General features: G+C 34.6%; 1 protein-coding gene across 1 annotated transcript; it reads right to left on the bottom strand.

The window, feature by feature from the left end:
- Positions 1 to 1339: 1339 nt before the first annotated feature.
- LOC128236374 (folate receptor beta-like) lies at positions 1340 to 5047 on the bottom strand. The gene is made up of 4 exons (XM_052951227.1): positions 4907 to 5047; positions 3676 to 3867; positions 3048 to 3183; positions 1340 to 1551 (listed from the first exon to the last, which is right to left on the bottom strand). The coding sequence occupies exons 1-4, from the start codon at positions 5045 to 5047 to the stop codon at positions 1340 to 1342; spliced, it is 681 nt and encodes a 226-aa protein (XP_052807187.1).
- Positions 5048 to 14684: the final 9637 nt, after the last annotated feature.

The raw sequence follows: 14684 nt of genomic DNA, 5'->3' as shown, positions 1-14684 counted from the left end.
TGTCCCCTTGTCTCTCTAAATGGTTATATATTTAATTCAAATTTGTCAAACACTATTTATAATACTACCTGCTCCGTTTATTATGAAGGGAGTATACCTGATGTCACTAATTATAAATACCTCCGTTGTGCTGATTTTACTAAAGTGAATGCACGGCGAGTTTGAAACTAAACCTGTCATCTTATTGTACAAAATATAATTTCAAGCACGGAACTTAAATAAAGTGAAGTTAACTACAGCATGATATGACGCTGGACCGGACGACAGCCAAATGATTCGATCAAAGCGCTGAACGCGTTAAAAGACTGTCAGAGAGATATGAGTCCTTTTAAATGAAAAGCGATAAATCGATTTCATTCATATTATAAACTCTTTTAGGAAAATGTCACAAGGTCGAATTCGATTAATGCTATTAAGATAAGCACATTTATCTCGTTAATTCTTATCAGGGGAGGGAACTTGCTAGGGCGACTTGCTTTTGTGCATCTTTGGACGTGCACGATTCTTTGAACCTGTGTTAACTGTATGATTGCCTCCTGCGCGTGTGTGAATGCTTGCGTGTGTGAATGCTTGCGTGTGTGAATGCTTGCGTGTGTGCGGGTGCTAGCCTGCGTGTTTGCGTGCGTACGTGACACTTAATGATTATTTAATATCTTTGTTTCACAATATCATATAGATTATCATAATTTAAAAAAAATAGTCGTTTAAACATGACATAAGAATGCAAAACTCATGTCTTCCATTGTGTCATGAAATTACATACAATTGTCTTTCTTGTTTATATTTATCACATTTAGAAACAACAACATAATTAACTTCTTCACAAGGAATATGAAAATTGACAAATCAAAATCTACATATTCGGTCCACTCTTGCAATCATTTTCTATTAACCAAGTATAGCTAGAACACTGTAATCTCATTTATGATTTGTTCACATTAAATAGTAAACTGCTGCATAAATATTGCTCTGGATTAAGTTTATATTTTAATGTAACTATGCGTCGCGACGTGGTGATCAATCGCACTAGGATCGAAAGCCAATAAATCGCACGAGTAACTTGTTCCACGTGAGCTTCCGTGCGCCGTTTTATCGAACTTTAATATGTTGCGCCAAAATCTACAATTGGACTTCTGATTCGATTAAATATTTCACTGAGCATATACAGAATGTCGTTCATTCGTTCGGAATTTAAAATAATTACCACAACAATACATTGTTCTAAATAATGATTTTATTTATAATTTATTATATAATATGAACAATACAACATACAAGCACCTACAAATTGACATGGTAATGTACGAGGACTAGAGGCCAAATAAGTTTGTCATCATCGCTATCCAAATATACTACCCTGGTGTTGCCGAAAATAGTAACTTGCTACCACATCGTTAGGGTTGCTTCCCGTAAAGTCTAGCTTGAAGCAGGGCTGGTTATCAGGAACGACCTTGAACGAATGGCCCCAAACTTGTTCGCAAAATGCTGAGGCTGTCGGCCAAACTGTGTGAAACGGTCGACATACCTTACCGGTCGGACATGTGTTCACCCCTGCAGGAAAACATGCTAGTTTAGAACTTGGTGCACATCTATCATGTCTAAATGTCGACTTAAATTCAAATTATTCATGCAATTTGTACCAAATCCGTTATGTGCCTTTACCGGACTTATCAGCGCAGATATAGTGACAGTTGTTCAAGAATTCTACGGCATCACTTAAGCCACGTGTTGTATCCCGGAACAACCTACTTTCGACCACAACCTATTTTCGACCGCCTCCTGAAAATGGGTAAAACACTTCTATTTTGCGTCACTTCCGGTAAAAATAAGCTCCTATTGTTAACCATAACAGTAGAACTGTCAGAAAACTTCATTTGAAAAAGAATGGGAATGGTAGTGTTATTAAAACTTAAGTTATATTTGAAACAACACCAATTTGTCATTTTTAATTAATGCCAAATTAGACCCTTCGTTTAAAATGATTTCACATGTAAAATACTTCTTTAAAATCGTGTTGTTTTTGTTTGCCAGATCTTACATATCTACCAAAGCCTAAAACCTATGCCCTACTGTTTTCTAAATATAGTGCACAACATTAAAAGCGCATCAAAATACAAAAATGTATGGTATGTTGCTTATTCTAAAATTAATGAAATTTATCTACAGGTAACTATAGTAAATTGCATTTGGGCGCTCAGTTACCATAAAATTATACATATTGCAGCCTGCAGCCTAGGCAGGTCATATGAGGCTCATTCAGAGTTGGACCAGTGATAACAGGGTTCATGATGGGTGAATTTATCATTTTGTACCCATGTGAAGGCCATTAGAAGGGATGATGCATTCCTTTACCTCTCTTGTGGTGATAAGTAATTAAAAAGTGACTGTATGGCAAATATGTAAATATTTAATTACTTTTTTAAAAATAAAATACATTAAACAGTTTAAACAAGTTATAGAAATTAAAATAAAAAATATTGTGCACAAACTTTTGATGCGAAGTATAGTTAAAGGGCATGGTCGAAAGCATGTTGTATCTAGGTCAAATGCAACATGTGACAGCCGCCATTTTGGATTCAAAATGTAAACAACAGACGATTGAAACAGATTTTATTTTTTTGTTTTTTGAAAGATGACTGATTGCTTTAAATGGTACACACAAACATTTATTTTTTATTATCACTTATTTATGATTAAAATGTAAATAATCCTTAGGCGGTCGAAAACCCGTTGTTCCGGGATATGGTTAAACATTTCAACAGCATCACTTATACCTTGGGTTGTCTGGTTAAAGATTTAAACGACATCAATAAAGCCGCGGGATGTTTGGTTAAAAGTTTAACGGCATCAGTTAAGCCACAGTTTGTCTGATTGAAAATTTTAACGGCATCACTTAAGCCGAAACAATAGAAATGTGTATCTGGTTAGTAGTTTGACTTTGTCCTACTGAGCCTACGTGATACGATTTGTATTGGACTTCAAACTTTAACTCTTTGCTTTACATTTTCCATTGAAATTTTGCTTTGGAACATTTTAAGATAAGGTACCTGTAGAGTAGTTGAATCCCTTGGACCAGTTATCCAAGCAAGTGAAATCGTTTCTGCACGCGGCCCACCACGAGCTGCACTGGCTCGCACAGAATGGTACGTGCATAAACCGCTCGTTCCGGATACGAATTGAATGCTGAAAATGCCACATATTGTACATGTACATGCTTATATGCATGAAACGAGTATAAACATATTGAGGAGACGAAATCATCTGATGACTAACTGCACCAAAAGTATAGAATAAGACGCCTGAGTTTAATTTAATTTTATCATATTTTATTGCAAAATGATAACGTTGTCACAAAAGTTCTGAAATTCTCTCAGTTTGATTGAGACTCTTTATTGGAAGACATGTTAAATGCAACACTCTACACCAATTAAAGTGTATATGTTTGATCATACGTTTTTGTATGTGTACAATATATTGTTACGTTTGTAACATATGATTATGTATTGATATACAATTGGGTTGGGCCACAATTTATTAACAACTTTAGAAAACGGACCTCTGCGCAACGTGTTAAAATATTGTATGGATTGAAAAGTTATCATGTGATGGATGCGCAAATATACATTTTGATACAGTACAAAATATTTTTCAAGTTTTAACTGCTATATAAATTACCTCAACGATCCAAGGCCCAACATTTGGAGAACATTCATAGAAGCACTTATCCTTTAGAAACCATTGCTTGCACGTGTCAGAAAGTACGTGACCCGAGCAGTGGTTCCACGTGAACCCCGCCCATACGTCTTGCACGTGGAAACTGGTCGTCGTATTTTGAGTGCAGCAGGCCCTCTCGTGGTAGGGAACACACTGGGGAAATGTGGTATGACAATACAGCTTAACACTTCATTGGTGTACATTAGTAAAATCGTTCTTAGTTGTACATATAACCTTACCGTCGTAGTTTGTGTGCAAAAGGCCTTTACAAGGTAGTTAACATACTGCATGGGGAAGCGGTATTAAAGTATAGCTATACAGTACAGTCCAGCCCCGTTGGCTTGAACACGCTTGGCTCGAATTCCTCGTTGGCTCGAACTGGATGTAAAAGACCTATTTCTTTAAACTAAAAGTAAGCATTCCCGGTTGGCCTGATTTTTTCGAGGCTCGAGGTTTTTTCGCCGGTCCCTGGGAGTTCGAGCCAACGAGGTTCGACTGTATATAAATATTGTTTGTCCTCTTATTTTTACAGTGTGGTCCGTCATGCACGTGGTAACCGACTGTCATGTTTTCAGAGGCGCTCGTCCGGACATTGTATCTAAGATATGGTGAGTTGCTAAACTGATCTTTCAGCCCTTTGTTAACAGCTTCGTTGACGGCATCGTTGTAAACTTTAGAATAATCTGATGATGTGCTCATGTAAATAAAACAAACACATCTGAAACTGTTGACATGACTGTCGCTAGTACTGCAGATAACAAATATATCCATGAAACTTCCACAGTAGTGAAAAAGAGTCCGCCCGGTTAGCTCAATCGGTATAGCGCTGGACTATAAATCGGACAACCCGGGTTCGATTCCCGGTCGGACCAGGTCACTTCTCTTGTGATTGGTTATGAAATCCTTTCTACGACCATTCGCACTGTACCACTGCATCTGGCATGTACAGAAGTTGTCAGTTCATTGCAGAGGTGAAGGCACCTAGTACTAGTTAACCGCCTGATAGTCTGCCCAGGATAGGTGTGCGGTGGTTGAACTGTCACTCTGTGACCATTCAATGTGCTCACGCCGGAACCCGGAGTATAAACTACTAACACCACCAGTAGTGAAAAAGTAAATGTAATTTATTTTGAACAAAACAATCCCTTAAACGCAAAAATGATGTGACAAGATGGACATGGTTTCACCGTACCTCTCCATGTAGATCAGATTCAGGTCCTGGAAGGTATTTGTGAGAGTCGGCGTCGATACAAGTATTCAACAAATCATCGTGGTCTTTGGCCCAAACACAGATGGTCGAAATAAGGATCAACAGAACGGTAGTAGAGTCCATTTAGTATTGCGGTTTAGATATGGAACGATTTGACGTTGTGTTCTTATCTTTATAAACTCATTGACCGAATATGTGCACGGAGTTTGATGATGGCAGTTTATCACCATGTTTGGAGTTGGCTCATTAACTTTTGTGCACTGGGAAGGCTAAACACTATCTCGTTCTGTTTAATTATGCTCTTGCTATTGTTGCTTCTTCATTCTATGTCTTTTATTGTTTAATTTGTGTAATAATATGTATTTAGTGTAGTTAAAAGTTGTAGCATATTTATGAGTTCGTTTTTTGTTTGACAATATGTGCACATATATACTTCAAAGTTTATTTTCATATTGTTTCGGGCCAAAGGCATGTTCTCCGGGTGCTCCGGTTACCCCCACAACACAAGACCACACTCTCGCGCAACATCGTGCCAACGAGAGTGATTAATATAAGTTGCAATAGCTTGTTTCACAATCGTTGTAAAATTAAATAAGTTTAAACTAAAGGCATGTACATGTTTGCTGTTATTCCTGGGACCATGATACGAAAGGTCTGAAGTCGGATCCAATGGGCAAATAAGCAAATCTTCAAATCATTGTAACTTTCTTTCTAGATGAGTTTTGATGATGGAATTTGCTGAATTTTATTAATTTGTAAATGTACAATTTTTCACATTTATTTTTCTAAAATGCATTGAAATAAATGAACTTGAGGCTGTTTGTAAACATAGACTCAGTTATTGCCATGGAATGAAACCGAAACTGTTCATATTTATTATAATTTCGCATCTTAACAAATGATTATAAGTAGGTAATTGCTTATTTTGAGGTCCTCATGAAATTTTTACGTTTTACATTTAAGTTCAGCGCAGCCAGGCGAACGTTTAATTATGCATAAATATCTCGATATAAACGATCGCGTATATATTGATAAAAAATCTTGAAATTTTACCCTGCCCCTAAAGTATGTACGCGCTAAATACTTAAGAATATGATTCTGTAACAAATTTAAAGCATATCGTTTTAACGAACACAAGTTAACTGTAGTGAGTAAATGAATGGGAAAAACTAATATTATACATTTTGACGAAATTACATGAAATGAATACTTTTAAATGGCACTGCCATCATGTAAGCAATCATAGTCATCAAGACTGTAGTAACATGAATTCGTCATAATGCAAGTTGCTCAAAATGGTACAAAAATCAACTACATGTATTATAATTGAAATAGAATAATGAAAACAATTTACGGACGGTTATAATTTTAGTCTGCGTTATCAATTAAATTAACTTTTTCTTTAAAACACAAACCATCACATTTCGTCGTGCAACATGGTAAATATCAAATGCATTATTCTGCAATTCACGAGATGGTTCCTAAGTTAATCTATATCTTTGACGAAACCGCCCGGCACTTGATACAATATAGCGATTTCGATTTCTTTGTAACACGGGAAAGGTTATATCTAAACAAATCGTGTTATTTGAAAGACTAATTTTATCAGTTTTAAAGCATAACATTTATGTTTTTCTAAACTGGCTAGGACAAAATTCTATATCAAATTTGTTTTTGAGCAATATTTACGGTTTTTATTTTAAATCAAAACCGTTCAAACCAGGCTGTTTATTAATTTGCACCAATTTTGCGCGTCACCTGGTTTGTTTAGCGTACTAGGTTAGTTCTGTATGGCGTAGTTATATTGCTGAAAAAGAACCAGGTACTGTTTATAACTCAACATGCACGACACACGTTTTCTCTGAAACTTGTGAAAGGCTTTTTAATTACTCAGTAAAAGTATATATTTTCTTAATAAATGTGTTTGATAAGATAATAATGCATCTTCAACACACTATGTTTTGATACAGTAAACGTTGTTTACATGTTGTTCTTACATACATGTTGTTGTTTCACAGTTTGGATTCAGCAGCTGCCCACTGAAGATGTTCGTCAAATATAGCATAACGAAGAAGTAAGGCCAGAGTTTTTTTATGATTCGTTTTATGGGAATTTTTTTCAAAAATAAGCGCCAGGAGGAGGGAATAAAATAAAGAAAAAGATGTCTAAAAATGAGCGTCGAGAAAAAATATAAAAATAAGATGGATTTTTCGTATGTTTTTTCTTTTTTTCGGAAACATTTATAGAATGTATGTTTTGAAGTTGTGCACACTTGTTTTGTACTCCATAATGCCTGTTGTATAATAGATCTGTATAATTAAGTCAAACAAAGATGTCATTTTCAAGTAGCCACAAAAATGCACCAGTCAATTGTAACGCCCCCCCCCCCAGGCCCTGAAAATAGAGGAGAAAGGCCACTATTGCGCTAAAACAAAACCACCGCATTCATTCGGCACTGCGGGACCACCTAGTAGGTAAAAACACGGCCCGTTTCTCTCGTTATCCCCTATATACCCCCCGGACCTGATGGGCAGTGGTGACAATTGACTGGTGCATAATGCACGTTTAAGGAACTTTTTTAAACATTTGGATATTCATTTTACTGCCTAAACGCCACAAGTCAACTGATTCACACCAATGTAAATATATTCTTCAACTGTAACTCCACAGTATTTAACACTGCACTGTTAAATAAAAATTACACATAAATTAGTATATATGCATGATTTTAATATGAGCATCTATACTTTTGTAGTGCTTTTAATAGTCACTGAAACTCGCACTTGCAAAACTAGTCCATATAAACAGCCGCTTCAGAGTCTTTGATGATTTTTGTGTTGGCGACTCTTCGCTTGCAAAACATAAGGCATCTGGCACATTGTTTGTGTCTTAAATGTTGATTAATATAATTTTGGGTAAAAATATTGAGATAAACAACACATCTATGGCGTGACAAACGTTGCAATATTGTATAAAAAATATTCGTTCAAAAAAACACAAAATAATTGATGTTAAAAAAATAATGATTCAATCCTTGAATCATTATTTTTTAATAACAATTAATTTTACAACAATTATTTTTTGACCACAATTATTTTTCAACAACAATTATTTTTTTACAACAATTATTTTTTTACAGCAATTATTTTTTTTACCACAATTATTTTTTAAAAACAATTATTTTTCACGCTGCAAAAAATAATGATTCAACAATTTGAATCATGGGATACATAAAGCCCGTTTGTAAACGCGGATTTCATTGGCCGAGACGGAAAACAACGAAATGGCAGCTCACCCATAAGAAGGACTACACGTGGGCCTAAAAGTGGATGTTTCTGGTGGGTATACAGTTGACTTTAGTGAATAGATTAAGATTAAATGCGAGTGTTTATTTGAAACCGATGTAGTACAATATTTTTGTGTTTTAGTATAGATACTTTTATATAGAAACTATATAAATGCAAGATAAAAACTTGGAACGAATCACGGTGATAGATATAGCAAAAGATATAGAAGAGTTATCTCCCTTAATTTAAGATTTCGCCATTTGCACCAAAATTACCTATTTCTGCTTGATTGTTTTGGTAATATTACAATTTATAAAATAGTTTCAGTAATAAACCTTTATGGTAGAAGATGGCTAATACTGGTTGTTCATATCTGGCCACTGGATGGTAAAATTTTACTGAAACTTTGCCACATAATGAAATTGAATAATAAGAATGTCTCACCAAGAGCTTTTTTTCAACTTTTGTTAATTTTAGGGAGAGATAATCTGTATTTAATTTAACATTGAAACCTATAGCAAAGGCACACTTTCTATCATTATAAGTTTATTTATGAGAAAACCATGTGGTTGGAAACTGTATGGTATGAATCTGTTCAAAATGTTCCAAAAAATCTTTAACTTTCCCATAAAGTATAAAAATCGTAAAACAAAACATTGGTTTATCAACTTTCGGTGCAGTTTGTACACCTATTAACGGAAATCAGTGTAAAAGCAGCATTTGATTGATGGCCGAACTGACCCTGCTATATGGCCGAATTGTCTCGACATGGCCGAATAGTCCCGAGGTAGGGTATATAACTTTTCAATCTGGTTTCTTTTATCTCTAACGCCTAACAGGGATATGTTTGCCATGTGCCGGTAATCAAATGTCTATTTTCAGCAATTTTTGGGACATTACAACACTACAAGCAATTTGGGGAGTCAAAGTAAACAAAAGGCCTTAGGTGGCCGAAACCACTCGAAATAGGTTAATGGGTTAATCAATACTGTTATCTAGCATCCTGCTTGATTTTCTTTTTCCACATTTTGAAGAAATTCAAGCCAATTAGCCATCTCCTACTTTAATTTTCAAAATACCATTACAAAGCAATAACAGGAGAGCATCATTCTCAGATTTCATGTGGCCAATTGACAACTCTGTCACATGAAATAGCAATTATTCTGAGTCATGTAAACTTTTATTTCAGTAAGGATACGATCTTCTTTATTGTTTTAGCTCTTTTGTTTTCCACTAAACAAATATGAGCTATTGTAACTCTTGTGTCTGTCATTCTTGTCATTGTAGTCTGAAATCTAAAGTTATGCATAACTTCCTTACTTTTCAACAAGCAAAGTTCACTTTTGTGTTGAATAATCATCTTGACAATGCTTATCCAAGTTCACTGTGTACCCCCCCCCCAAAAAAAAAAAACGGCCGATTTACATTGACCTTTGACCTTAATTTGCTGAAAATTTTGAGAACTTGAAGTTGTTGGTTATATTGTAGCCACGACCAGAAAGCCTTTCATATTTCACACATGAATTACCCTATTTATCAATGTCATATTTGCTGTTTTGTGGCCTTGATGATCTCGGAATTTTTACCTATAGATTTTGAAAATTTTAACTGTGAAGCTGTTCAAGCAAATAAAATAAGAAAAGACTAAACAATCAAATCTTAATATATACACTTGGTCACCATCATAAAGGCTGCAATCTTGCCAAGGGCCACAACTATATAATACATTTTTGACAAAAGTATGCCCCTTTGCGGACTTCAGAAATAACGGGCATGCTTTTGTATACACAATGCAGGGTTCTAGTGAAGTACATGTTGAATGTCAAATTGGAAGTTAGCTATGTATCTTATGAAGCTGTAGGTAATATAATGTCAGGGTCAAAGATATGTCAAAGTAAATGTTGGTAATATTTTTGGAACTTAAACCAATAAATACCTTAAACTAGTCAATCATATTTAACTAATGGAGCCGAACATTTCAATTGTGCCATGTTCTGTTCAAGATTATCAATAAAGGTCAATGGTAAAATATACATGTAGGGCAATTTGTAGTATTTCAGATAGGGACTTTTGAGATGCCTTCTTATTTTATGCAGTTGCAATGATTATAATGGCAAACTGGTCAAAAGGTCAAACTGAAAGATCAAATTGTCTGTTTTGGGGGTCATATGGCTTCACCAACACACCCTGTATGATTTGGGTCCGGATAAAATATGTTTATGAGGGTCAGTCTATAAAGACTGAGACTGAGTTGATTTTGCTTGAAATGTTTAATAAGTAAGCATTTTCTTTCTATATTCCTTCAAAGCAATGCTCTGTTGAATCACCATTGGTTACCTTTGTGGAAGTTATAGAGCGTTGGCCATGAAACATGACATGACATTGCACAAAATGAGATCATGATGCAGATATCATCACATGTTGTTATCTAGCGTCAAATATATGACCAGAAGGGATTTCAACATAAGTTTGCAACATTTTATGATAATACTACGCATAGATATTCAGTTAGTCTCACTCTTTATTGACTGACCCTTATATAAATAAGTTCTGTGTGGACCACAATGTGTTTATTTTTCAGACCGAATATGCCAAAGATGCTGTCTGAAAAATAAAGTAATTCATGATACATGATCTTTACTAATTGGCACAATACTGAATATATGCCTTGCAAATGTTTATGTCACTATTATTTTCACAGATGAAGATGGAGATGTTTCATTTGAACAAATGCTGAATTTCTGGACTGGATCCTCTGCAGTTCCAGGGATGGGATTCCATAAAAAGTTGGAATTGAATTTCATTGACGGACAGGAAAGACTGCATGTGGCACATACGTGTGAAATGTCAGTTGAAATTGCGCGTGGAGTAAGCCCAGAGACATTGAAACAGAAAATGACAATGGCTGTCCTTTGGGGAGGAGAATTCCATTTAGCTTAGGCAGTGTAAGAATTTGAGCAAAAAAGTAGATCTATTATATTTGAAGAGAGTATAGAATCTGAATGACATGTTTTGTTTATTGTATTACTGTTTTGAAAACTTTGAAATTGTTTGAATTTAATCCTTAGGCCATGAAGTATTACACACATCCTATCTGCATACAGTTTGAATCAAGATCAGATGCCGAGCGAGACAGCCTTTGATCTGGATCCAAGCTTTTTGACATCAAGATAGTGTTTTTATCAACTTTGCATTAGGATAGTATGGTGGCGTAATTTGGCATATTACTAACAACACTTGACCACTGAACTATCGTGAAAACTTGCTCTTAATATTTCACATTAATTCTTCAATAGCTAGTCTTCAAGAAACCGCATTTTCAATCATCTTAGAATTTGGATCATTGAAAACATTACGAAAAAGGGAGCATTTCCTCTTAAACCTTTCCCTCCTAATCACGCATTTTCATGCATTTGCAAACAGTAAACCCAGTTACCTCATCTGGGTCTACCCTGTTTGCTTAAGTATATATTGTAGCCCAGACTTTTCTCTACAGGTTACAGTGAGTTAAATCTTATTTGATGTAACGATATTCAAATTAGAGCTCATTATGTATGCATAGTAGGTGGAGATTTGTAAGATTTCAGAACAGGGAAAGGGTTAAAGAGCAAATACTCTAGTTTCCATGTTTTCAAAACTATTCAAAATTCAAACTTTCATGTTCTTTTTAATTTTTTAAATTTGATCTGAAAATAGATAATGATCTCATAATCTATTTATAACATATCAGGAAATAGGTTAACTATGTATTACCAAGGTTATGCTTTAGTCTAATTGTCACATGCAAACAGTGTGGACTCTGATCAGAGGGTTCTTTTATATGATCACGATCCACAATGCAATAAGTATTTTTACCCAAATAACAATTTAATAAAATTCATCCCATTAATATTCATAAGGAGAGTCATTTTAATCAGAATACACAGGGTTAAAAGTTTTGTGGTGGCAGTTTGTGACACTTACAGGTAATCTTTAGCACCTCTACTTTGGAAAATAGAAGGGTTTACTATATTTTGCCAGACAAATTGCATGCAAGAGCTGTCTGCATTATTTTCAACTTCATTAAATGACCATGGTTAGGTATTTTCCACAGATAATTATGTGACTAAGTGTTGTCAGAAATAAACTACCATAAGATAGGCAAGACACTCCACAAACTAAGGGATAAGACAGTTAAAGATGTTTTCAAAAGTTTATTTCAACTTTGCTGTTAAGTCATTGGCACAAGAGGTGCAATTCCATTGTACATGTATGTTAGTTTATTTTTATGATCTCACTCAAGGTTCTTTTTCCAGGTAGAAAAATGATCCTCTTCATTTCATTTTTTTCATTTTTTATGCTCCCTCTGATGTATCAGAGGGGCATATTGTTTTTGCCCTGTCTGTCTGTCTGTTTGTCTATCTGTTTGTCTGTCTGTTTGTTTGTCACAAAACTTTAACATTGGCCATAACTTTTGAACCATTGCTTACACAGACTTGATACTTGGCATGACTGTGCATCTCATAAAGATGCACATTTTGATAGGTCACATGTCAAGGTCAAGGTCACCGTTCAAGGTCAAAGGTCAAATAAAGTAGGTCAAATTGCTAAAAGGGGTCATTGTGTTTCTTCGAACACAGGTCTTGTTTTATCTTAGTTTCATTTGTAGAAGCTGTGCAATACTTGATTTGTTATACCTTTTTGTCTCATTGTACATTTTCATTGGTTGTTTATGGAGAGTTTTAAAAAATAAGGTAATAGCCTTATTTCAATTTTTTATTTTTGCTGTTGTAGATTGGAATAGGAGAGAAAATCTTTCATTATCATTGAAAATAATTAGACAGTGTACTATCAGTACCGAATTGTGATTTCACCAATTGATCTTTCTGATATGGATGAGCTTCACAAAAAGCCAAAATATGATACATGTACATGTACTTCGAATTTTCTCTTAATAAAAATGCTAATATCAAGCCCCACATTCATGAAACATTTCAACTGAGAATTGATATTTTAGTTTAGTTTCTATGATTGTGCTAAAATTCAAATGAAAAATGCAGTGCACATGACAATGTACATATATTGCCAAACATGTAGTTGTGCCCACTCAAACTGAGCAATCTCTGAGCTCAATTTTTAATTTGAGAAAAATGAACCTCCAAATTTTTTGTTCATTTATAGACTACCAAGTCAAACCAGTTTTTTTTTCTGGAATACTCGTTCAATTGAATACAATATCCATCTCAACTCAGCACACATATTAGACTCATAATTGAATCGAGACTGATTTTCATTCTCAGCAGAGATGTTATGTAAACACAGGGTCTGGTTTGGCATTGCACAGTTTGAAGGCCTTAATACATGTATCTGATGAATATCAAGAAATATTTACTCTTAACCTTTCACCCCTAAACAAAATAATGTGCTGTTCCATTCCCTACTCTGTTTGCTTAAGTATATAATGTAGCCCAGACTTTTCTCTACAGGTTACAGTGAGTTAAACCTTATTTGATGTAACGATATTCAAATTAGAGCTCATTATGTATGCATAGTAGGTGGAGATTTGTAAAATTTCAGAACAGGGAAAGGGTTAATCCTTTCCTCCACACAAGCCTCTCTGAAGGCCTTTGAAATATCGAGATATTTGAAAAAATGGAAGATGGAGAAAATCCGTATCTTTTAAAAATCAGTATTCTGTCTTAAGTGAAATGTTTACACATTTGTTTTAAAATATAATATATATGTCATGATCTAAAAATATCCTGTGGAGGAAAGGGTTAATTGGGAATATTAAATTTGGACCAGCTAACACTTTTGAATATGGGGACTTTTGATAACTTTGTTGCAGAGTGTTATTGCAGATTTTCATTTTCAAGCTGCAAACCATTGATCATAATGATCCTATAAGAGCCTTTTATATTGGTCTATACGGTTTGAAAATGTAATACAGGTTCTCTGCTGCAGGCCATCAGATTGAAAGGTTAACCAATCATATTGTGTAAATTGTGTAATTCTTATTCAGTTGTTTTTGTTTTCTTTTAAATAAAAAACTTTAAAATGTTTATTCAACATTAAATAAATTTAAAATCTTATTTCAGATTTTATTGTTAATCAGCATACCGCAAGTAGTGATTTTTAAAAAGGGTTCTTGTCACAGTGTTAAGTGTGTAGGTTCCGATTACATGCTATATGTTTGAATCTATACTTCAACTGATCAGATATTTGCTTTCGCTGAAGTAGAGAATGAACGTTGGTTCTGATAAGTATCATATAATGCAGACCCACGATTTATGCAATATTATGTCTGGCAGTTTAATCTGGATCTACCCAGTTTCGATGTGGAAATGTTTAAAAGTCAAATACTTTATAGTAGAAAGTATCCCAATCATTATGTCACTTCAAATTAAGACTAAAAGAAGTATAAGACTGTTTCTATTAACCCATTACCTGATATGCTATACTTAGATTATGATGTCATTTTCTATATTTACCGG

Source organism: Mya arenaria, chromosome 1, assembly GCF_026914265.1.
Source record: "Mya arenaria isolate MELC-2E11 chromosome 1, ASM2691426v1".
NCBI classification, from domain to species: Eukaryota; Metazoa; Mollusca; class Bivalvia; order Myida; family Myidae; genus Mya; species Mya arenaria.
This window is presented reverse-complemented; position numbering and strand designations above follow the sequence as displayed.